Consider the following 27,151-nt stretch of genomic DNA (forward strand, 5'->3'; position numbering starts at 1 on the left):
TCCATAAAGAATTTGTTTAATTGATGTAAGCAAAAGAGTTAAAGATCCAAGAAACTGTCTCTGCCAGGAGGTTCTGGATTTCCTTTCTAAGCGGAGATGTGACAGTCAAAACGAATGCCAACTTGGAATATGAACTTTTCATGAAAGCTTATGAAGAAGGATGGCCAAAGATTATGGGCTATATTGCCTCATAAAACATCAAGAAACAGTGAAATATAAGCATCCAAAAAGCTTGGTGAGAGACCCAAATAAAAAAAAAATGTAATTCAGAAGGAATTTAAAGATGTTTTGGAAGGAGAGCATTAAATAGACTAAAATGGAAAAGATCTCTGAGAAGTTTGATGTTCTTATCAGTGATAATGCAAAATCACATTTCTACTCTTAGCATCACATTCTCTCATATTCTACATAAGGAAATAGAGTCAGAGCAATATATACGAAAGAAGGGAAAATAATAGTGGTGAAAAAATGTTTGGGCCTTTATTGGCTAAGGATTGGGTTGGATTTTTTCTTTCTTTTGGCATAAAGAACTCCTTTCCTAGAGAGAAACATTCTTCCTGGGAGAAAGAACATTGTACGCAAAAATAGCAATATTGGATGGTGATTATCTGTGAAAACTTGGCTACTCTCAGTAATGCAGTGATATGGGACAATCCTGAAAGACATGATGGGGAATGCTATCCACCTCCAGAGAAAGAACTGTTGGAGTCATCTTTCACATCAGTGTATTTATGGTTTTATTTTGGAGTTTTTGTTATATATGACTTTGCTCTTACAACAGTGATCAATACGGATGTGTGTTTTGCCTGACAATAAAATAAAATTTTAAAAAGAGAGAGAGAAGTGTTCTTCAGCAGTGCATGTTAGCACTTTCTCTACAACTTATTAGTCTTATAAGGTTCCCCGAGCATTTGTATTCCCAGAGCTGAGGTTAGTGTCTGGCACATAGAAGGTATTGAACCAATGTTTGTTGGTGAATATGTTAAATGATTTGCTCAGAATCACACAGTGATTATCTTAGATGTCTCTGAGGTCATGCCATCCCCCAAGACCAGCTTGCTGTCTACTGTACCATGATTCTAGTTAGGCCTTATTACACAAAACAATGAATAGAAAAATATCAGTTATTACTAATCTATATGTCTACTTTCCACCCCTCTTAAAGTTTTATGAAGCTGATTATTACATACATTGAAACCATCCTCAAGGATAGCATTTAACTCAGAAGAAGAAAATTCTTTCTTCAAAGCTGCCCTCCAACAAGGTGGAATTCTTGTTTACGTTACTCATACACAGTTCTTTGAAACATACAACAGCAGGGAACTTTGCCCAATAATGTGATTATTGCTTTCAAATGAGGCATAACATAGAAATGTACTTCTCACAAATAGTTTCCACCGACAGGATGTTTTGCAAAGCGGAGGCCAGATAAGAGGAGGATTCTGGAAAGATGGTGAAATCTTTCAGGTTCTTCAATTTGTGGATGGCCTTGTATCAGTTGCATCAAGTCTTGGAATTTTGTAGTTTCCTAAATGTGATCCTTAATCTCTCAAAAGAATTCAACCTTAATTATCCACACAAGAAAAACCAAGTTGGATTAAGGATAATTGTTGTCTAGTCAAAGGCATGCTAGTGGATCCACAAAACAAATCCATTAATACATATATCTCAGAAAGCATTTCAAATAAAAAATTACCCATAACTGAGAAGAAAGAGAATGGACTGATGCCTTTAAGAGAATGCACAGTTCATTTAGTGACAACAGGTTTCTCCCATTCTTTTTTCTTGCCGATATTCTTCCAGTGGTATATCAAAGACTTGGAATTATGCAATAGCACACACATAGCCATTGAAGAATTGAAGGTTGGGCACCCTCTGGTGACCCTACTGAAACACATTACAAATGAGGAATTATACAAGAAAAGCTCTATAAAGGATATCAGTCAGAGAGCAATGAACAAAGCCTCTGTTAAGTACCCACTGTGTGCCAGGTACTGTGCTAAGCTCTAATGATATAAGGCTAAAAAGGAAGCTTTTCTGCCCTTGAGGAGCTGATGTTCCCACAGGTGAGACTTCGGAAAGAGGCCAGGCCTTTAACAACAGGAAAGGAAAAGAACCTCAGGAGAGCCAGTGTGCTCCATTGTTATCTCAGTGTTATCAGTAGAATGAGAGGCAAGTTCCCCAGTACATTGGGCAGATGCAAAGGCCTGATCAAGACAGGCAGTCAGGCAATAAGCATTTCTTAAGTACATTGGTGTCTTCTGTTGGGTAGGAATCCTTTCATTTGTGCTTACTGTTGGGATATTGAAGAGATTCTGGGACTTTAAGATGGAGAGCTACCTTTACCTTACCTTTTGTCTTAGAATCTATTGATTTTAAGACAGAAGAGTGGTAAGGGCTAGGTAAGTGGAGGTAAGAGACTTTCCTAGGGTCACAGAGCTAGGAATTATCTGAAGCCAGATTCAAAACAGGTCTTTCTATCTCTAGGCCAGGCTCCCTATCCAGTAAAGCACCTAGTTGCCCCAAAAAGGAGTCTTTTTAAAGCAACAATTTAATTGTAGATTTGAACTAAAACTCACTCTTTGCTGTCTCCTTAATTTAGTTTCATCCAACTTGGTTCAACATACATTTATCAATTAATGAATATTTATTAAATTCTTACTATGTGCCAGGCACTGTGCTAGGTGCTAGGAATCTAAAGACAGAAATGAAATGGTCCCTGCCCTTATTTGACCCAGAGGGAAAATATGTATACAGACTAGCAAATATAAACAATATAAAATAAGTACAAGATCATTTTTGAGAGGTAGAAGGAATACTAATAATTGAGAGGATTAGGAAACTCTTCTAAAGGTTGCATTTGAGTTGAGAGAGAGAGAGAGAGAGAGAGAGAGAGAGAGAGAGAGAGAGAGAGAGAGAGAGAGAGAGAGCGCGAGCACAAAGATACAGGGAAGGTACATTGTCTTATAGGGGGAAAGCAATAATAAGATTGATTTGCCTAGAACATTAAGTATATAAGGAAAAGGAGTATTGTGTAAGAAAGTGCTCTGTAAATAAAGCTATGATTATCATTATTGTTATTTATTTATTTACACTATTTTGATTTATTTATATTAAAATAATTTTATTTTTATATGTTCATTTTTATTATATTTTTATTATTGTTTGACTTAAAAAGACATAGAAAATGACCACTTTAAATATGAATTTTAATTGTGCAAAATAAATGGAGAACAACTATATTAAGTTTCCGTAATTTAGATTATCTTAATTATTCTGATCAGTTTAGAGGCAAAAGCTGTGAATGAACTTTGCTAGACAGGTGGGTATGGACACAGTATCTTCCAAGTGCAAATCTTGTAACTATTTCTGGGATTGCATATGTTAGCGTTTTTATAATTGGATTCTACATGACAAACACAGATGGCAGTTGTCTGGAATAGTAATATGCTTTTGAACAAATGAAAATGTTTTCACATGTTTACATTAACTTAAGGAGCATTGTTTCAACATTAAATACTAATTTAATAGAATTTCAACGTTTTACTTAATTCTACTAGCTTGTAATTTTTCAAAGTAAAGGCATTAAATGAATCAAGTAACAGAATTTCTCCTTATTTTTGTATGTTAGATTTCTCTTGTAAATTTCAAGAAGGGAGCTAGGTTTTATTTTTGAATTTCCACTATTAGAATAGTGTCCTGTGCATAATAGGCACTTGTAAGAAAAGCAAAAATGCTACCATTTTTCTGAATCCATGAGAATTCTGGTTGTTATTTTGTTTTGGTCAGACATCATTTGTAGTCTTTCATCAGGACTTTTTTTGTTTGTTGTTTTATATCTTATTTGCTAGACTAATCAAAATGTACGTTTAACACTGAGCATTGCTTTTTAAATTTCTTGGTATTGTATAATTTAACATAACTTCTTTTTTGCAGAAACTAAGAGAGGTTCTGTTAGCAGGATAAATGCAAGGTTTTGAATTAGAGGACCTTGGACCACCTTTGGTCCTAGGATCAAGAACAAATTACTTAATCATTATGGCTTCAAAAACTGGATGGCCTCTACAGTTATTTCTAGCTCTAAATCCCAGGATTATAGAATTCTATGACTTTTTTTTATTCTGTGAAAGGCTTTAAAAACTACTACTAACTTTTGACTAATTTTCTATAAAAGATAATTTTAAGACATTTAACAATACAAAGATAGTCACCTGTGAATCTTAAAAACTACTCAGACTGTACTTTAGAAGATTTTATTTAGCTATTCCCTTATTGTAACAATGGAGATACTTGGTCTAACAAGAATCAGGAATTTATTAGGAACTTTTAAAATTATTCCACCCTAATTAGACATACTTTAGGTGAAGATAAAGTTGAAAACTCCTGATTGAACAATGAAGGTTCTTAACTCATACCTTATAGTGAAGCTAGAACCTTAAGCTAGGTCTATTTTTAGATCTAATACAAAAAGGTGTTAAGTACCTTTCAAAGTTAAATTAATCACAAAAAGGTCAAGTAACTCACAAAAGGCAAGCTTAACAAAGAAGTGTAAAGTACCTCAGAAGATATAATCTAAACAGAGAAGGTGAGAACTAAAGTGGTGAGAACTAAGAATGGGCAGTCCTGGAAAAAAGCATCTACTGTGATTGGTAGGTGTAAAAATTTAGGAGAGGTGACATAAGAGAAAATTCTCTTTAAAAGAAGGCTAAAAGTCAGTTCAAGAGATTATTCTGAACTCAGTTTAGGAGATTGAGTTCAGTGGAGGACTGGAACACAGCTTGGAGACAGTCTCCTGGTGAGTGATAAGACTGACTCCCTTACCCTTAGGCTCAGGGAGGCCACTTTGGCCAAGGAGCCAGAGCAGTTTAAATTCATATTCTCTCTCTCTCTCTCTCTCTCTCTCTCTCTCTCTCTCTCTCTCTCTCTCTCTCTCTCTCTCTCTCTCTCTCTCTCTCTCTCTCTCTCTCTCTCTCTCTCTCTCCCTCCCTCCCTCCCTCCCTCCCTCCCTCCCTCCCTCCCTCCCTTAATTCCTTCTCTCTATATTAATTAAAATCTCCATAATTTCAAGACTGACTTGGGAATTTTATTTGGCGACCATTTAAATCTAGATTTCAAGTCACAACACTAAATTATCCTTTACACACCTTTGAGTAGCACATTTCAGATCCTTCTAAATATGTTCCATAATTACTGAAAAGAGTATCCAGGAAACTCAAATGAATAAAGAATGCCTATTATCCAGAGATTGATATTCAGTTCAATTGACAACCAATAGATTTGTCTGTCAGTTCACATATTTTAGATAATGCAGATAGAAAATGAAATTAGCCAAAAATTGGACAAAAGGACAGATAAGGATGAATGGCTTTTTGGACAATTGAAGAGTTTTTTTAATAACTCCAATGTTCTCCCTGAATTAAAAGGTCCATCTTTTTAATTCTAGGATTCCTACAATGATGAGGCATGACTTGAGGTCATAGAATACCACCATCCTATAAGAATTAAAGCCTGGGATCACCAACCATAAATGAAGAAGCATATAGTGGACAATGTCCTTCTTAAACACTAATGAGGAATTGCAGAGAAGTGTTATGTGAAAGGAGAAAAGAATCGGTCATGTAGAATGAGAGGGAACAGCTGTTATACTTGACATATCTTGTCAACCTCTTTTTTCTATTATACATCTTTTTAAGACATCCTTTATGATTCTTCTCTAGTGTATATGTTACATTGACCCATATAATCTCTCTTCTTTGCTTTTAGGGCTGCCCCAAACTTTGGTGTTACATAAATTGAAACTGTGTGTCACCTGAGTAATATTAATATTAAAATTATGAGCCTTTTTTTTCAGAGAGAGGCTTAGAATCATAAAAAGAAAAAAAAATGCCATTTCCCAAAAGCATTTAAGCTCAAGATCTGAATTTAAATCTATCTCAGGTATTTATTAACAGTGTGACAAGATATTTTAACCTTAGTTTCCTCCTCTGCAAAAAGAGGATAATAATAGCAGCACCCTTAAAGAGTTGTAAGCATCAAAAGAAATAATCAATGTGCATTATCTTGGATTAGGATTAGCTTCTGTTAAAGAGTGGCCCTGTTGGGGGGGGGCAGCTGGGTGGTTTAGCGGATTGAGAGCCAGACCTAGAGGTCCTGGGTTCAAATTTGACCTCAGACACTTCCTAGCTGGGTGACTCTGGGCAAGTCACTTAACCCCATTTCCTATCCCTTACCACTCTTCCTCCTTAGAATCAATATTGATTCTAAAGTGGAAGATAAGTGTTAAAAAAAAAGAAAAGAAAAAGAGTGGTTTCACCCATGCTTTACTTACTCTCCTGGCTATCTCACCAGCTGCTTGTGCCACCAAAACATGGCCTACTTAATGCTTCTAAAAGGGGAATTTGTGAGCCATCCTTACATTGTATTGTAACTTCTTGGTCTTCTGGGTTAATTTATGGTGAAAATGTTAAAAATGATATTATATTCCTTTAGTTCCAGTTATGGTCATTGAAGCTTTCACATTTTGGCCTTCAGGTTTGCAATCTTGTCATCCTGGAAGCTTAATTTTCCCTAACTCCCTACATCCCATCAGTTGGTCAGTCTTGCTTTCTACAAAATCTTTCTCATCAGTTTCCTTTCTACATGGATAGCCACTATCCAAGTTGAGGCCCTCATAATTTCTATCCTGGAGTTATTTCAGTAGCTTCCCAATTGGTCTTACTGCCCCTGGTCTTTCTCTCTCCAATTCATCATCAGTTATGTTCCTAAAACACAGATCTGATTATTGTCATATCTCTGTTAAAACAACAACAACAACAACAACAACCCAACTCATTATTGCCTCTACTGTCAAATATAAATTCTTCTGTTTGGTATTTAAAATCCTGCACTGCCTGGCTTCAGCCCTCATTTCCAGGCTATTGCATATTATATCACACATACCACATTTCAGCCAAACTGGCCTCCTTGCTGTAGGAAATCCTGTCTCTTGTGTCTGTATCTCTGCACTAGCTGATCTATCTCACTTGGCCTTAGAGAATCTCTATTTCCTTCAATCCTTATGTTCAAGTGCCACCACCTTTCTTGTTCTCTGAACTGTTCTTTCTTACCTGCCTTCCAAGCATATTTATGAACATTTGGTAATGTGTACATTAGAGTCTTCTGTCCCCTCTTTCCATCACTGATGAAGCAGAGATGGGCTCCATAGGATGGAAACCATTTTGTATTTTTCTTTGTTTTGTGAATTTGCCATGCCCAAGAATCAATCACCAAGTCACTAGATACTGCTGATGAACTTCTCTACTTCACTAAATTGGGCCTCAGAAAGCAGACATATCTTGCTGCTGGGCCATTCAAATCCTTTTCTGCATGGCTAGTGCCTGCCAGAACATGGGCTTGGCTTTCACAGCCTTCCAGAACCTTGGGTCATAAGTTCAGCTAAGTTCATCTCTTATGCTGTCAAATTTCATTTTCTGATTTTCAGATTATGAAAATAATTTTGTTTCTGAATGTGATCATAGACAAGTAGAATAATGCTAGAATATCAGTATTATATGTTTTTCTTATTTCATTCTTAAGTTTCATTACTATGGGGTCTCATTTAAAGATACATATATGACCAGAAATCTCTCTTTTGGTTTGCTACTCTACCTTTGTAGTGACCTTATTTGTAATAGCAAAAAAAATAGAAACAAACTGTTAAGTCCAGCAGTTAGGGGAACAGCTGAACAAATGGTAGCTTCTGAACATAATGGAATATTTCTGCATAATAAGAAATGAAGAATATGAAAAATTCCAAAAAATATGAGATTTATGTGAAGTGAACAAAGCAGAACTAGGAGAACAATATCTATAATAACTACAGTTATAGGGGATGAAAACAGCTTTAAATAGCTAAAAGTACTAAACAACATTGCTATTGACTAATAAAGTATACACAACTTTCCTTTTAACAAGTGGATAACTTGATTAGGAGTATTCTGGGTGATTTGTATGAGGTGTTGAAACAAAGTATCAGTAAAATGTTCATATTTATTTTAAAATGTTTAAGTTATGCATAGCTACTTTTATGAACTATGTGTTCAACAGTGGCTCCTTTTAAAAACTGAATATCAAGCATGTTAAATAGTCCAAATAAGTTCATAGTAGTGAGGCAACTGGTCTTGTACCTGCTCTTTAAGGCTACTTTTAGAATTATTTTTAAAAGTTTAGTGTGATTGATAAGAGTTGACATGTTTGGCATTCTGCTACTGTGATAAATATGATAAAATTTTCTAATTTTTAAAATTAGATATTTTTGATAACTCACACTGTAGTTTTCTTTCTTCTCCTTCAGATCTATATGAAGCCAAATCATGTTCAATAATATTCTCCAATAAGTCATGAACTATTAATAGGATTTGTCCATAGCAGAAAATATTTTATTATATTATTAAAGGTTTATACTTTATAGTTCCTTAAATTTTTTTATGCTCAATGATACTACTCTTGCATTCTCTTTTCTATATAATGATTACAATATTCAAATTAGTAACTGGGGATTTTAGTTTATAAGCTCTTTCTGTAAAAGTTTTTTTCATTAGCTTTTTCAGCTAATGCATTGAAAAGTATTCAGATATTGAATGTGTTATGGAATCAGACCTTTCATATTCAGATTTGATTTTTTGAGTGATGGTGAGACAGGCATTAGGGAAGTAGTCAGTAGACATGGAGGGACTGAAGATTAATAAGAATGGGTATAATAGTGGGGGCAGTCTACTCCAGAAAATGAGATATAGTAAGATCTGTGCATTTGGAAAGGTTTTGATCTTGGCTCTAGAAAAGGGCCACTTACCTACTTCTTCATGTAAGACAAGGGTGAAGGAAGAGATAGTGAGGGAGTGAGATAAAGAGGGAACTCTCAACAAATGGCCTTAATTTTTTTTCAGTGAAATGAGATGAGATTTTCATGTCCCTGGCCTGTGTAGAAAAATTTAAACATTCAATTTATGAGAAACAGATTAAGGAGAATGTAATTTTAGTGGAATTTGTTAAATATTGACTAAATTGATATCTAACCTAGATTGACCTTGTTTAGCAGAACCACAGACTTCAGTACATTTATACTGTGAATAATTCAATAATTCATTTTACTTAAAATTATTTAATTTCATTTTTGATAGGGCATATTTAGAACAAAAATAATGTGTTTTTAATTCAACAAGGTTTAAGTGCCTATTATTTATTAAATAAATGTTGGGGAACAAAAATTTTTTTAAACATTCTCCTCCTTCTGGGAACTTATATTCTATTGGGGGCATACAAAATGTAAACATGTAATTTGCTAATAAAAGTCTCCAGTGCATCAGTGATCACTGTGAGTCTTTCATGAAACCAGTGTGAAAAACTCCCTAAGTTTTTGTTCTCTTTGAAAGGGTGGAATCCTGCCCATACTTGAATGGATCTCTCAGGGACTTGTAATAGGTTGGCCTAATTGTGACTGACTCCTGGTGAATTTAGACAGTATTTTATATCAGTGGGTCAAATGACAATGCAAATAAACATTGTTACTTAGAAAATATTAAAATCAGGCCCAGAATGCAACTATAGCCCATTAAATAGGCATGGAAGTAAGCAAGGGACTGTGACTGTTAAACTCCTTGTTTAAAAATAGCTACTTCAGCCAAACTGAAGGAGTCATCCAAATTATCTTAATCCCTCTGCCTATTCTTGGCCTCCAATCCGGTTAGTTTTTTCTCTAATAGATTTGCCCTAACTACTTAGAACTGAATGGTACTCTGGGGTGGAGACCTGTGTAATTTTATTGTTCTCCTCTTCAGCAGGTACCTGTTCCACCTCACCCCCTTTGGCTATGAGAAGGTCAGAAGCTAAACCCAGAAATGCCAGATTATTCTGTTGTTTTTCCATTATGCCAGTTTGGGACTGAGTATATAAATGCTTTCATTTTAATAGTTGGGACTGCTTACTGAATCTCCTTCAGAATTCCTAATCATGTTTCTTGTAGATATAAACAGAGGGACCCAGTCAATGAAATAATTGATAAAATCTGTGCCCCTTTGTTCACAGTGCTTTAAAATATAAAATATAATTATTTATACAATAAAAGACAGAGAAATGATTCACATATCAGCGCATAGAGAATCCAGAACCATTTCTGTCCACTGGCCTTCCCCACCAGGGATCTACTACATAACCCTGTGATTTAAAATATTGCCTTAGGTGGGAACTCAACTGAACTAAGATTTATTCCTCCATTTCAGTCCTCTGTGCTGCATTTTGGGGAACCGACTGGCACCTTTCTTCTGGATCCACTCCCACTCCCCATGACCTCAACTGTCTCTGACCTCCCTTTCCTGGCAATATTTGGCTTGGATGTCCCATGCTGTTCCACTGTCCTCTAGCAGATGTCTAATGTGAGTTAGTTATCTCCTCTCAGGGCATTGGCTGTGAAATATCTGGTGCCTTACTGCACAGTGTTAATAGATCTTTTATGCCTCTGAGGGCCAGGATGTCTTCAACCAATTTAATCTTTTTTTTTTTCATACTCATATCTGACTGGCCTACCTTCCATGAAAGGGTTTCTTCAGTTGACTATAGGTACACCTTTTTCTTGGTTCTTTCAAATGAGCTTCTTTTTCTACTCCAAGTATGTTCAAGGTAAAAATAAACTTGTTTCTGCCATCCTCTAACACTTAAAGTAAGCATTGATTACATCTTCCAAGATTCACAGGGGGCACTTCTGATATATTTTTTTAAATTAATCTTGCATCTGTTATCTTCTCTGAGGCAGCTAGGCAGGATTATGCACCTTTACCTAGGCCCCTGCTTCTGAGAGGAAGAGCAGAACCTATAACTCCCTTCCACTGATGACTCAGAATGAACAGGGCAAGCTCTTACTAAACATGTAATTATTTTTAAAATTGTATTCTGACTTCAATTTGAATTTCTAACAGAATTGAACAGAAAAGGTGGTCTGCATCAGAGGATAGTTTTTATAAACTATAATCTTAAGATTTGAGAGAACTGTTATATTAAAATTCATTCTAGTGCCATGGGAATACAGTGGGCCCACTGCTTCCTGCAATCTTTTTTTCAAATGTATCCATAGTTTATTAGCATACTTTTCAAGTTTCCAACCACTGTCATTTTTCCTTATTTACTGGATTTATCAAGTCCCCAGGTTTCCTGGAGGTAGAAAACCAGTTTTCTTCACCTTATTCCCTTTTCCCTGTTCCATAGTAATAATAGCACCTCAACGTTTGAAAGTACATAAAAGGGGATTTACTTTGAAGTGCTACCGTCCATCTCATCTTCTTCTATTCCATCCTAACAGGTAGAAAAAGTTTAGGATTTACATTGTATAACATTTTTTCAGAACATTTGCCTACTCTTCTAAGATCCCTTCTGCCTAACATTCTTTTTTGAGTTGGACCTTCCCATAGCACTGGTTGGCCAGATCTGCCACCAATGTGTAGAAACTGCTTTACTAGTTCTCCATATTCTAAATGGCTCATGGCCTTCGGCAGAGCCATATCTTTCACAGCCTCCAGGTGAGCACCTCAGAATTTATCCCTCTGACATACTGCTTTTGTCCTGGAAAAGTCAATACCACTACCCTGAATCCTTCCCTTTCTCCCTGTAGCCCCTAAAGCCCACAGAATTCTTAGAGAAGAATAATCTTCTTCATCTAGACTCCACATCTACCTCTCCTCTTGTCTCTTTCTATTCTTAAATGGAACCTTGCACTGTCTGACTGCCCCCCAGCTTCCTTTGACCCTGCTGTAAAGGCTTTCTTCAGTGCAAAATCCACCTTCTTTGCCCTTCTGAGTCTTCTTCAGTGTTGACCTATTCCAGCACAAGACCCTCTTCATCTCCTGACCAGGCTTCCATGCCTCCTGTTCTTTGGGAAGAGCCACCTTGGCACTTCCTGCCAGCATTTCCACTTGAGATCTCATTCTCTTCTCCTTCCATATCTTCTCAAAGCTTGCACTATTGCTCATTTCCTTCTTCCTGCTCATCTTTAATCTCTTCTTTTCCTTTGACTTATCCCTGATGTTTACAAACATGCCCTAACTTTCATTTGACCCTGCCCTCCCTTCAAGCTATCTCTATATCTTCCCCCTACCACTTTTGTTGTCAAGCTCCAAGAAAAAGTTATCTTCATTTTCTGCCTTTACCTCCTCACTACTCCTTCCTTCCTGATGGTTGAACAGTACTAGTTTCCAGTCACAACACTGTACTGAAAGTGCTCTTTCAAAAATTGCCAGTGACAAGTTTAATTTAAATTAGATGTCCTTTTCAGTCCTCATCCTTTTTGACCTCTCTGCAGCTATTGCTATTTGCAATTTTTTTTTCTTTTATATAGTTCTAAATCAACCTACCTTTTCCTTGAGGGGCAGTGTGGTATAGTGAATAAGGTGCCCTAAATGAAGAAGTCTAGGATAGGAACATTTTGAGAAGCCTTTGCATTTGGGTCTGTACTCTGTCCTCCTCTCATGCTTATTCTTGACTGACTCTGCTCTCTCGTGCAGTATTAATTTTAATTAATATACTTTTCTGTACTTTTAAAATACTGTATAAATGGAGATTTTTGAGCCGTTGGACTTCATTCATTCCCCAGAAGTCCCTTAGTATTTCCCACAATTCCATTTTCCTGCATCCCCATGTTTTGCATGATTGTATTTAAGTGGCTGTAACTCCTCCCTTGTCCTCTTTTGAACCTGCAATGGGGCTGAAGTCAGGCAGTTCTTTTGCTTTAGTTATTATTAATAAAGCTTTATAAAATATAATATTTAGTTATTGATTATTAATTTAAAAACCCACAATACTTTCTTGTCCCCTACACTCTACATTCCTCCCCTGTCACCCATATTCCTTCTTGAACCTTGTTTACAGGCTTCAACTCACCCTGGTTATGAGATTCTCCCAGAACATTGCCATGGGGTTAATTCTAGAAGCTGGGTGCCTAAAATATAATAGCCTAAAGGGTTATAGGTTGGATGCTGGTACCAGAATAACTGCCCCTGAGAAACTTCTATGTCATTTCCTATGATTTCCTCACCTATAGATTTCTATGTATAATATTATCTATGCTTTTATCCCAGCCATTTATAAAAAAATGTTAAACAACATAGGGTCAGTTACAGATCCCTTAATCCTCTACTATCAACTTTCTTCTGCCTGACATAGCTTCTTTTTGGTTCCAGCCATTCAGCCAGTTCTGAATCTGTCAGGACTCCTTATATTTTTGTATCATGGACCCTTTGACAATTTAACAGGCCTTTTCAAAATAATGTTTTTAAGTGCATAAAATAAAAATTACAAAGGATTACAAGAAAATAAATTATTAAAATACAGTTAAAATAAAAATACAAAGGATTACAAGAAAATAAATTATTAAAATATAGTTATCAGAATATTATTTAAAAACAAGTTCTTTGTCTCCAGGTTAAGAATGTGTGCTATTAATTAGCTCATTTCTTTCCATCTTGTTTATGAGAAGGTATGAAAGACCTTGACTTGAATGTAGTTCCTAAGGGGATTCTAAGGATTCACCTCAGAAGTCATGGTCATTGGGAGCAGCTGGGTGGCTCAGTGGATTAAGAGACCTAGAGACAGAAGGTCCTGGGTTCCAAACTGGCCTCAGATACTTCTTAGCTGTGTGACCCTGGGCAAGTCACTTCACTCTCATTGCCTAGTGTGGAGGAGAGAAATTATAAGACATGCCAAAGGACAAGAAGCTGGAGATTGATCAGCTGTCAATCAAAGGAAAATTCCATTTGGAATGTGATCAGGAAACAATTGAAGGCAAGAGCCAATTGCTGACTGGATTTTCTGGGCTTCTTGCCTGATGGTGGTGACTTTGAAGGAAGAAGCTGGGTTTATCTCTGGAACTTGGGATAATCAAGTTGGAGGTGGCCTGGCTGATTTGAAGGCAGAAGAAGAAGGACAATAGTCCATATATCTCTCTGACTAATATATCTCTCTGACTAGCTCTGTTTCATGGTAGTGACTGAATTGCCATTTCTCTCAATATCCTCCAACCTAAGACTCACTGTAGATAGTAGGGAAAATCCCAACCCTCTTATCTTCATCCTCTATCTTTGCTGTTTTCCCCAATAAACCCTTATTTGAGATAAAAGAAGAGAAAGTAGTATTTCCTCTGAAACATCATAGCTCACCCTGAGTGACTTAGGAGGCTGAAGAAGGGGAAAGGGAAAACTGAAGAGAAGAAGAGGGGAGGAAGGAAGATTGGAAGAGGGAGGAAGGGAGATATAGAGGGAGGAGAGTAGGCAAAAGGAAGATAACTACCTGATCCATTAGTTATCATTTATCCATCTAATATACCCCCTCCAAGAGTATCTATTACATTAGCACTTACCACTCTTCTGCCTTGGAACCAATATACAGTATTCATTCCAAGAAAAAAGGTAAGGGTTTAAAATAAAAGTCATGGTCATTCTTCTTGATGTTTCAACAAAGATATCTCCTATTCCCTCTAAAATAACTAGAGGTGAGATCTCAAAGGTAAAATTTTTGTTGCTATGAGTCCCACAGGAATTTTTGCACAAATCTAGTCAAAGAAAAATTATTTTTTAGCAAAAAGGAATTTGCACACTCTCTTTGTTGGTGTACTCTAACGTACCCTAATGTAACCCTAAATAACATAACCCTAATGTACCCTAAAAGGTAAATCAACCAAAAAGAAGATTATTCATGAGACAAGCTGAAGCCATATCTGGGGTTCCATCTGGCCCAGTAAGAGGAGTAGTTCCATTTTATCCATTTCACTTCTTTTTAAATGATGATGTTCTTAGAAGAAGAATGTAACCATTGCCACATTATTGAGTCAGCCTTGTATTCCAAATAACCCAGTATTTTGCATCTAACAAAGGTAGATGGTCATGATTATTTCATATATCACATCACCTCTTTTATCCAGGGCATGTACAAAAAATCCAAATTACCTCGTAGATCCGTACTTTTGTTGATGAGAGTATTTTTTCCCTGGGTACATATCAAACCTGGAACCTGTCCTCCGCCCATCCTTCCCATTCCCCTGCCATGCCTTAGGAGACTGTTTTCTTATGTTGCTGTGACAAATAAAAACAAACAAACCTTCCTTATCTCACTGCTAACTTTGTAATGAACCTGTCCAAATTTAGGCTTATATAATCCATCACTTGGGCCATGTGTTAAGCCTTTCCAGGTTGTTGAGAACTTCTTGAAATCTTCAAAAGTTCATGATAACTTCTAGAGTTACTTTGGCAGAGATCAGCATTTCTTTTAATTAACATAACCTTTTAAATAGTTCTTTTTATTTAAAATGCTTTGATATGAAAATCTAAAACCCTTGATTTCAATATTTTCAGTTATCATCATTATGTAAAGTGAGGTGTACCTATAGATGCAAGAGCTATACTTCCTAGGGAAAAAACTAAGTTGTACAAAAATACGTTTTTGTAAAATTAGTCCCTGCAGTTACATTATAATTTCAGTTGTGTTCTCTTTACTTCAGGTGAACTTTTCATTAGTAATGTCTCCTAACATTTTCTCTTCAAGTCTTCTTCGCCTACTTACAGTAATTAATGATCCACATTTACATGTATTAGGGAAGTATGACATGAACTTTGCAGCTAAATCCCTTTATAAAGTGAATTTTTTCTCAAGTAAGGCCTGGTGCCTGAGTTATATGCACCACTGCCTATTTATGTAATTATTATCAAAACCAGCACTTGCTCGCAAAACCCATTTTAACCATCATTTTATTACTTCATCTTTAGAGAGCTCCTCATAAGGAGTAGGATGGAATATTTTCAATAACAAATCATACTTTTACCTCTTTCTCATTTGGTTACGGTGCTAACAATAGGTGAAATGGTCTTTGTTAGTTCACTCTGCTTTCTCTGGGTATCCCTCTTACCTGACCATTTCTTCTCAGTCTACTTTGCTAGATCATCATCTTACCTGCTAGTAACCAAGTATGGCTCTATCTCAAGGCTAAATCTTGGGATACTTCTCGTTTCCCTCTTAGGTTTTCAATTAGCGATCTCATTCATTCCTGTGGGTTTAATGATGATCTCTATTTGAATGATTCCGAAATCTATTCATGCTGTCTCTTCCTTGAGTTAAATTTCCATGTATTTACCTATCTATTATCTACAACATCTTTTTCCTAAATTTCTACCTCTTCCAAACAACCCTATTTTTATTAAGAACTCCACCATTTTTCTAGTTTCCCAAGCCTGAAATTTAAGAGCAATCCTAGAGGCATCCTTCTCCCTGACCTCTCATATTCAGTTGCCACAACCTATTGATCAGAATGTCTCTCCTTTCCTTCTACTTGTCTTCTTACACTTCTATGCCTTTTATTTAGTTCCTCATCATTTTCTGCCTAGACTATTGTAATGCCTTGCTGTAATAATTTCTCTGTCTCCAGTCTTTCCTCCCTTTAATCCATCTTTCAAGTAGCTGCTAGAATAATTTTTTTAAACCCTTACCTTCCGCCTTGGAATCAATACTGGGTTTTGGTTCTAAGGCAGAAGAGTGGTAAGGGCTAGGCAATGGGGGTCAAGTGACTTGCCCAGGGTCACATAGCTATAGTCTGAGGCCATATTTGAACCCAGGACCTCCCGTGTCTAGACCTGATTCTCAATCCACTGAACCACCCTGCTTCTCCCAAGAATAATTTTTTTCTAAGGCAAAAGTTTGACCATGCTCCCCCAAACTTTACTAGTTTTCCATGTCTATGTAAAAATTGTTGTTTACTTGCATTTGACTCTTCATGAGTTTCCTTAGCAAAGATTTTGGAGTGGATTACCATTTTCTTTTTGAGTGGATTAATAAGACAGACAGGTTAAGTGACTTTTCCCAGGGCTACACAGCTAGTAAGTGTCTGAAGCCAGACTTAAACTCAGGTCTTTCTGACTTTCATACTCATAGGTCTATCCACTAAGCCACCCAGCTGCCTCCCTATAATAAAATACAAGCTTTCCATTACAGTGCTTAGTAATGCCTGGCACATAAGGCAGAAGAAAGAAACAAGCATTTATTAAGTACTTGCTATAGTAGATACCTGATAAGTGATTGTTAATTAATTGATTGGCCCTTAAAGTCTATTCACAGTATAGCTTCATTCTACCTTTTGCACTTTCTTTCACATGATTTGTTTAAGCCAAATTGGTGTACTTACCTCTCCATCACATTGCCTTTGCACAGACCTAGTCAAATATGTGGATTATACCCTCCCCCTTAAATCTGACTTTTAGATTCCTTAGCTTCTTTCAGAGCATAATTTAGGTGTCACTTTCTACAAAAAGGAAGGCTTTCTCAATCCCTCTATTTTTTATATTCTCTCCATTCTCAAATTAATTTGTATACATATTTTATCCCTTCCCTCCATATAAACTTTTTGAGGGCAGAGGTTATTTTTCATTTTTTCTTGGTGTTTTCTATCCTTATCCCCTCACCATGTGCCTTGAACATTGTAGTTACATACTTGTGGAGTCAAATTGAATATTGAATATATTTTTAATATGGTTTCAAAAATGTTATCCTTTAATAGACCTACACTAAAATGCAATACTACATTATAGTAAATGCTTATTAAGCCCCTGCTGTAAAGAGATGACTGTTACTTCTCAGGTTAAAGTGAAAATTTTGATATGTTATATCAAAATTTTATTTTGATTTGTTTGTGATTTATTCTAGTTCATGTTAAAATTAATTTGGAATATATATTTTTAATTTGTAGGATTTTTACATCTAGTCATTTTGATATTTTAAGAAGTGAGTCAAAAGCTTTTATAAAATATAATCCATTAGTAGTAAAATAGGAAGCTTTCCAAATTAATTTTCTTCCCTTTTTTTTCCCCCCTTTAAGCTTGCCCAGTTTCGGCAAAAGAAAGCACAGTCTGATGGGCAGACTCCTTCCAAGAAGCAGAAAAGGAAGAAGAAGTCATCAGCTAGAAAATATGAAGATTCTTCATATACTTCCAATATTGATCAGTCACAGGGTGATCAGTTATACATGAATAGCTCTCAGAGAGGAGCATCCATGACTCCTGAATTCAGTATAATGAGAACTTTACAAAGTGGAGAGATCATCAAACATGATCAGTCCTACACTATTGAAGTAAGTATCCAGATTGAAAAAAATTTCTGGATGAAACCTTTGATTTAAAAAATTTTTTAATTTTAAAAATATTTTCCATGTTTACATGATTCATTTTCTTTCCCTCCTCTCTTCTCTCCCCCTTCCCAGAGTTAAGAAGCAATTCCATTGGGTTGTATAGATGTTATCATTTGATAACGATTTCCGTATTATTCATTTTTGCTATTGAGTGATCTTTTAAAGTCTAAACCCTAAATCACATACCTATATATACATGTGATATGTGATGAGTCATATGTTTGTCTTCTGTGTTTCTACTCCCATAGTTCTTTCTCTCAATGTGGTTAGCATTCTTTTTCATAAATCCTTCAGGAGTATCCTGGCTTGTTGCATGGCTACAAGTCCCTTTCTGTGTACAATGTTCTCCTGGTTCTGCTCATCTCACTCTGCATCAGTTCATTAAGGTTCTTCCAATTCATATTGAAATCCTCCAATTCATCATTCCTTACAGCACAATATTATTCCATCACCATTAGATACCACAATTTGTTCAGCCATTCCCCAATCAAGGGACACTCCCTCATTTTCCAATTTTTTGCCATTATAAAAAGCATGGCTATAAATATTTTTGTGGAAGTATTTTTCCTTATTATCTCTTTGGGATACAAACCCAACAGTGGTATGGCTAGATCAAAGAGCAGACATTCTTTTAAAGCTCTTTAGGCATAATTCCAAATTGCCTTCCAGAATGGTTGGATTAATTCACAACTCCACCAGCAGTGCATTAGTGTCCCAATTTTGCCACATCCCCTCTAACATTATTTGCCTTTAATATCATAATGGCCAATCTGCTAGGTGTGAGATGGTACCTCAGTGTGTAGCATTAATATCCTCAATTTGATTTGGTACCATTTTAAGTACCAAAGTGTTTTCTTTATTTCTTTAATTTCATAACTAAGCAGTCATGCTGAAAAATATTTTCATAACACATGAGAATGCCTCTGTGAAATACACACATACATTGGAGTATTTTTCCTTTTCATTTTCATTGATGTTTTCATTTTTACATAGCATTTGTTTTCAAATAAGCTAATAGAATCTAAATACACAAATATACATTTGTTGAAAATAACTACAAAACAAATAATGTAGTAAAATAAAATTTTAAATAAGCAGTTCAGGATCTTAAATATAACAGTTAACCAGTTGTTTGCATCTTTAGAGTTGTTTGCATTTTATTTGTAATTTTGAAATATTCATTTCATGAGAGCATGTAGGGTCATAAAGAATTATTTCAATATAATAAAGTGTCCTTTTTAAAAAAGGAATTGGGAAGGGGAGTTTTTGAGGAACAGAAGAGTCAGAAGACTCAGGTTTAAGTTCTAGCTATCTGAGCCAGTTAGTCCCTTCTCTTGGCTGAGCTTCTATTTTTTTTTTAATCTTCAAAATTAAGCATTTATCTCTAACTTCCTTGATTCTTTGATCCTGTTTGGATATTAATGATTCTTGCATGAGTAATACCTAGTTAATGTACTTTCCTTTTAAATTTTTTTACTTTTTATAACATTATTATCAGCAAGCATTTTAATATACAAATGAGAATAAAAATGATTATATACAAAACCTTGAACTCCTGTTATGTATATTTTAAGTATACTATTAAATTAATGTATAAAAATCGTAACAGAATTGTTCTGTGAACCCTTACTTTGTGGTCTTTTCTTTATTTTTTTGTTTTGTGTTTTTTTTCCCCATGTTCCATACATCCCATTTGACTCTGATCCTTATTGAAACTATCACCTTAAAATAAATGGCACAGTTCTATCTGGTTTCTTTTTTATCTGCTTAATCAAAGACAATATAAACTGGGGGTTAGTAGAGAATGGAAAGGGAGACAACTAAGTTTTATACAGAATTGACTCTGTATTTTCCCATCTTTTCTTCTGATTATAGCATGAGGTTCATTGACAAAGTCAGGTACCTACACTACAGTTATCTCAACAACAGACAAATGGTGTTCACACCTGATATCTTTTTCGAACTAGTTTTATGAATATTTAAAAATCTTATAAATCATTTGTCTATATTAGTTCTGTTACAGATGTTAAATTTCTTAGGTTGTCATTTTATTGACTTGATAAAATTAAACCATAATATATCTTTTTAGAGTAGTAGCAATTTAACTAATTTTGCTATAATTTGGATTGTTAATAGCAGTAATAAGATTTGAAAACAAAAGCTTGGTAGATGAAAATCAATTACTTATTCTCATTCTTTAACCTAAGTAACATTTTTTCACTCATTGTCATACCGTGGATATATTTTACCTATAGCTATAAATGCATGCATTTAGAAAGACTTTTCCTTCCCTCACTTTTCAGTATCTAAATCAAAGGTTCTCATACTTTGCTGGTGTCTTCATTAATTTTTTCACAGTGCTCTATGTCCAAAGAAATACCTAACACTTCTGTGAATTAAGTAACAATTTAGTAAGTATTCATATTCTAGCACTTTAATAGCCATTTTAAAAGAATAATACACAGAAACTGAAAGAAAAAATAATATTTTTATTTCATTCTTAAATTACCACAATTTCTCTAACATTGGAATTAGATTTGATACTACCATTTCTCTCAAAATTGTAAACTATTGTTTTGTGCCATTTGAACTAAAACTTCAGTGAAACTACACAGACACACTTTAATCCATGGGATTATTCTAAATCAATATGTGCTTTTTATTTGAACAGCTGTAACACAACTTTATGCTGCCTTGAAAGCAACTTAAAATCAGTCTTACATTGAAAGTAGAATGAGAAGGGACCTTGGAGATTATCTGTCTAGTCTTCATTGTATGGATGAGAAAGCTGAAACCCATACAGGCACTATGACTTGTGGTGGTCAGTGCTCGTACCTTTTCAGCTCCTCAGATTATACTATAGAACATGAAAGACTTTTAGAGGCTAACTCTTAACACCTTGTCATTTGAACACCAGTTATTGTTATTTTTATTTATTTATTTATTTTTATTTTTATTTGTTTAAACCCTTACCTTCCGTCTTAGAGTCAGTACTGTGTATTGGCTCCAAGTCAGAAAAGTGGTACAGGCTAGGCAATGGTGGTCAAGTGACTTGCCCAGGGTCACACAGCTGGGAAGTGTCTGAGGCCAGGTTTGAACCTAGGACCTTCCTTCTAGGCCTGGCTCTCAATCCACTGAGCTACCCAGCTGCCTCCTATTGGTATTTTTAGGTAACTTCCCTATTCATTAGCTATGAGTTTAAAATTTTTACTTATAGAGTCATTGTGGAAGTATAATAAATTATTAAAGATGCTTTGAGGCTTTATCAGTTCTTAGGAAATCTATCAAGTATAGAAACAACTTGAATACAGTTAAACTTTATAACATGTACATGAAACCTTATCTAGAAATAGAAGAGCCAATAGTGACTTAGGAGTTAAAGTTGTCAAAAAATAGATTGTAAAATCTTGATTTTATAGAATAATTAAAGGTCAAAGTCCAAAGGACTTTTTAATAAAAGAAATTGGTATTTTTCCTTTAAAATACCTTTATTTATATTGGAAAATGTTCATGAAAAAATTATTATATAAAAACTGTTATAAATGCAAATTCTATTAAAACCCCATTCACTTTGTTTTTATACCTCTTTATTTTATAAAACTAAACAGTAAAAGAATATAGTAAAATTTGGTTATCCAAAACATAAATAGAAATCTCATTTAAGACTGGATTTTTATTGTACAAGCATACATTAAATGTTTAGGTACCTGAGATAGAAAGAAAGCTAGAAAGGCAAAATGCAATAGTCCTAGCCTTCAGGGAACCTTCCATTCTACTGGAGGAGACAGCATGTGCACAAATAAGCATAAACAACACAAATCTGGTGATTTGGGGCAGGAGAACAATAAAGAGAGGCCTCATTTAGAAGGGGGCATGTGAGCTATGCTTTGAAGAAAAGAAGGCCTCTAGGAAGCCAGGTGTACTCCAGGCTCAGGTGCAGAGTTTGAAAGTGGAGTAGTTGTCAATTTAATTAGTTCGAGTTGGGTAAAGGCAAAGTGATTTGTAATGAGACTCAAAAATAGATTGGGGCAAAGCTGTAAAGGGCTTAAAATGACAAAGAGATAAATTTATATTTGATGGTAGAGGTATTAGGGAGCCATTTGAAGTTTTTTAAGAATAGGTGAGGCCTGATCAGTCCTGTTCTTATCACTTTGTCACCTGTGTGAAAGATCTACTGGAGAAGGGAGAGACTTGAAGCAGAGAGACCAATTGGGAACTATTGGGAGAGAAGTTTTTTGCCTTTTTTTTTTTGAGTCTAGAAGTCTCAAGGAAGGCAAGAACAAGGGAATATTCTTGCATGTTGGATTTCATCAATTTAAGGAACTTTAGATATAGACATATTTCCTCCAGTTATCTAACTAAATTATCTGAGGCATAGAGAAGTTAATAGTCATACAGATAGTAAAGATTAGAAGCAGCATTTGAACTCGCATCTTTCTGACTCCCAAGTCCAGTACTTTAACTCACTACTGACTGCCTCTTGACACTAGTTTAGGCTGCCTCTCTCTAATATTATTGACATTTTATATCTGAGTATATGTATGTTTATTTATATACACACATATATACACATGTATATATAATGCATGTATATTATACCATTATTATCATAGTCTCAGATTTCTAAAGCTTTGCACACAAAAGCTTCTTGTCTATATTAAAGCCTTTTGACAAAACCAACCCTTCTTTATTATCCAGCCACTAACTCCAATCTGATCTCAAGAAAATTGCTAAAAATCTTTAAACTTTATTAAGAAAATTATAAGATAGAATCAGGGGAAACCCATGGGATTTGGGGGTACATTTTGCTACAATATGATTTAAAATATGGAGGAGTAAAAGGAACATGTTACTCAAAAAAATTTGAATGAGCACTTGACAACTCTTTTATCAGGTGGCAAATGGAGCCTTAGATATGACAGTCTAGGAATAGTATGTTTATAGGACCATGGGCAGATGTCATATGACCATTCCATTTGCCCACATGAATATGAGCACATTCCAAAGCCAAGGTTCTTTAGGAGTTTTCTGAGAAATACATATAAAGTATGGCTATAAATTAATGAAACAAAGTGGGGAGAACCTGGCTTATATTTTTTTAATTGCACTAGAGTTTCTATAACCAAATGAGAATTACTCTTCATAGCAGATACTTTGAGAAATTGTAAATTTATTCAAATTATGCTTACCTTTTTTTAAAAGGAAAAATAAGAAACATAAATCTTTTGTGGAAACCTTAATTTTATGGAATGATAGGAATAAGTCATTGGATGATGTAAATAGTGAATATTGGCACATCTTTGATAGATAGGGAGGATGTTCAATATAGTAGAATAAAGAGAGTCCTCGGTTGGGATTTAAGAGACCTGACTACTTACTACCTGACCTTAGTTTTTTCTTATCTATGAAATGAAGGAGCTAGGTTAGATTACCTATAAAATTCCATTGTTTCTAAAATTCTTATGATTTTGTAGTGCTTCAAATTAATTGTATTCAGAGAATTTATGGCATTTTAGAAAACTATTATTTTTAAACATCTTGTTTTATCATACTTTTCTCACTCATCCAGTGGACATGACTTTGGATGCCTTTTGGCATTTTCCAAAAATCCAAAGTAAAAATAAGTGTCTCACATTTTGCATAGTACTTTAGTGTTTACAAAGCATCCTCACAGCCTTGTGTTTGGTAGTGCAAATATCATTATCCTCATTTTACAGAGGAAAAAACAGGTTTAGAGACACTGACGGAGGCTTGACCCCATTATTCTTTTTTCCAATACCAGTGATTTTTTCCAATAGACCATCCTTTATCAAAGGACTGAATACTTGCCACCACAGAGAGTGTGCCATAAGTTTGGATGCTAGTTCCAAAAAAGGAGAAAATATTTTTGAACAATGACATTTTAGTTGGAATACCTGTATCTTCTTAAGGTGACTCCCTGAAAGACTTGAGCCTCTTCTAGATATTTAAATTCATGCTTATTCAAAAGCCAATCATTATTTTATGATCCCACCTCATACATTTTGATGTGAAAAGGTGACAGTTAAGTCAAACAAGGTGTTGCAATTGAACCTTCCCTTCCCCCCCAAAAAAAGTCCAAGTTCTTTTTTAGGATATGGGATTTTGATGAAAGGACTATGAATTTTCTTTTGAATGTCTAGGAGCGCTCTTGTTTCCTCCAAAGGTTCATACCCAGGCCCTTGTTTCCTAGGTTCTCTATAGAACTACTATTTTATTGCCTTAATTTCATTTCTGTAAAGAAACAGATCAAATGCTTCCTTTTAAGATTTCTAGTATTATCTATCAGACCAAGAGACAGGATCTGGTGCTTGAGGAAGAAAGATTATCCAACTTCATCAGGTCTTTTCCATATTTATTTTTTTAATCTCTCTTTAGAGACCTCCCCAGCCCAGAAAGAAGCTAATGCTTTGAGAGGTTTAGTCATTTACCTAGAGGTCAGCAACAAGTAAAGTCTACAGTGAATCAGATACCATTCTAAACTTGGGAACAAAAGTTTAAATTAAAAGAAAGCCCATCGGGCCCCTGGGTAGCTCATGGATTGAGAGTCAGGCATAGAGGCAGGAGGTCCTAGGTTCAAATCTGGCCCCAGACACTAACTAGCTGTGTGACCCTGGGCAAGTCACCTAACCCCCATTGCCTAGCCTTTACCACTCTTCTGCCTTGGAACCAATACACAGTATTGATTCCAAGATGGAAGGTAAGGGTTTTTATTATTTTTTTATTTTTTAAAAAAAAGAAAGCCCTTCTCCTGCCCTCAAGAAGCTTAAATTCTTTTTAATTTTTATTTTTTCTAATAACATATAAAAATTTTACTTATTTAAAATTTTTTGAGTTCTAAACTCTCTCCATATGTCATGTTGTAAAAGAAAACAGAGCCGCCAATCCCCTCCCCCGCCTGCCAAAAAAGCAAAAAAAAAAATTAAAAGTATGTTTCTATCTATATTCAGACTCCAGTTCTTACTCTGGAAATGGAGAACATTTTTCATCATGAGTTCCTTAAAATTGCCTTAGATCATTGTTTTACTTAGAATAGCTAAGTCATTCACAGTGGACAGTTAATTGTGTACATAGCTAATCATCATATAGTATGGTTATTTCTGTGTATAATGTTCTTCTGGTTCTGCTTATATAAGTTTTTCTAGGTTTTTCTAAAAGTATCCTAGCTTAAAATAGTATACCATCACAATCCTATACCACAACTTACTCGGCCATTCTCCAGTTAATGGACAATCTCCTAAATTTCCAGTTCTTTGCCACTTACAAAAATGCTGCTATAAATATTTCTGTTCATGTAGGTCCTTTTCCTTTTTAATCTTTTTGGACTATAGACCTACTAGTAGTATTGCTGAGTCAAAGATATGCAGTTTTATAACCTCTTAGTCATAGTTCCAACTTTCTCAAATCTCCATTGTTTGTCGTTTTTCTTTTCTGCCATATTAGCCAATCTAATAAGCATGATGTGGTACCTCAGAGTTGTTTTAATTTGCATTTCTCTAATCAGTAGTGATTTAGAGCATTTGTTCATATGACTTCAAATAGCTTTGATTTCTTCTTCTGAAAACTGCCTGTTCATAACCTTTGACCATTTGTCATTTGGGGAATGACTTGCATTCTTATATATTTGACTCAGTTCTCTATACATTTCAGAAATGAGGCCTTTATTAGAGAAACTTATCATAAAAATGTTTCCCCCCAGTTTTCTGCTTCCTTCTAATCTTGCCTACATTGGTTTTGTTTGTGCAAAAATCTTTTAATTTAATGTAATCAGAATTGCTCATTTTACTTTCCATAATGCTCTCTGCCTCTTTTGGTCATAAATTCTTCCCTTATCCATCAGTCTGACAAGTAAATTATTCCTTTCTCCTCTGATTTGTTTATGATCTTACCCTTTCTATATGATCACGTATTCATTCCGACATCAACTTGGTACGTGATGTGAGATGTTGGTCTCCAGGCATTGCAGTTGCAGAAATCAAACAAGACTTCATGTAAAAGATGTTGCTTGATCTGACTCTTGAACAAACAGAGGAATTCTGTGAGCAGAGGTAAGGAGAGGAAGTGCCTTCCAGGCCTAGAGGATGGCCAAGAGACTGGAGAGAATCTTTCGTGTAAGGATCAACAACAGGCCAGTTTGGACAATAGAGTACTTGAGAGGAAATCATTTTTAATGTGGCTAGAAAGACAGGTTAGATGATAATGCACTGTAAAGTTGAACTGAGCTTTGACCAATTATCCTGGAGGCACTGGAAGGGACACAGTAACAGAATAGAAAGATGTGGGATCAAAACCATTTAGATCACAAAAAGAATATCTTTGAAAATCCAAATATTAATATCTGTCCTATTTTAAAGGAAGGTTCTAGAAAAGGTAGCCAAATTCATGCTGGTGGTTTGCAATCCTCTTACTCAGCATAGAATAGTGAGTAGATGGTTGAGGAGAATTCAATGGGAAGAATTGATTCCTCTTGACCTCTGTATTAGTGCAAGACATCAAAGACTTATTCTGGCACAATTATCTGTGTTTATTTTAATTTGCTCATTTAAAAAATTGGTATTGAGTGCCTAATAGGCATTGGCCAAGATGGAACAGTGGACACGCAAATGACAGTCTTTCTGTGTTCAGAGAGCTTATAACCTAATAAGGGAGATAAGTACAGTGCAGAGCAGTAGTCTATGACCAAATGTGTCTGATCTCTAGAAGAGAAGGAAGAAATGTCATTTAAGCTGTGTTTTGCAGGATGAGTATTTTAATAGACTAAAATGAGGGGCATTTCAATAAATGTTTGTTGAATGAATGAACAAATTAACCTTTCAGGATTTCACTTTTCTCATCTTTTAAAACAAAAGTTTCTCTTATTTCTCAGGCATGTCCAACTTTTTAGAACCCCATTTGAGATTTTCTAGGCAAAGATACTGAAGTGGTTTGCCATTTCCTTCTACAGAT

The 27,151-nt window shown here is 35.2% G+C and overlaps 1 protein-coding gene across 1 annotated transcript in view; it reads left to right on the plus strand.

The window, feature by feature from the left end:
* Nucleotides 1–27,151, plus strand: part of AKAP9 (A-kinase anchoring protein 9) — a 188,256-nt gene that overhangs the window by 16,263 nt on the left and 144,842 nt on the right. Inside the window, exon 2 of the mRNA XM_056800198.1 lies at nucleotides 17,879–18,130. Coding sequence (XP_056656176.1) covers nucleotides 17,879–18,130 — 252 coding nt within the window. The remainder of the gene's footprint in view (nucleotides 1–17,878; nucleotides 18,131–27,151) is intronic.

This window comes from Monodelphis domestica, chromosome 5 (assembly GCF_027887165.1).
Source record: "Monodelphis domestica isolate mMonDom1 chromosome 5, mMonDom1.pri, whole genome shotgun sequence".
NCBI lineage: Eukaryota > Metazoa > Chordata > Mammalia > Didelphimorphia > Didelphidae > Monodelphis > Monodelphis domestica.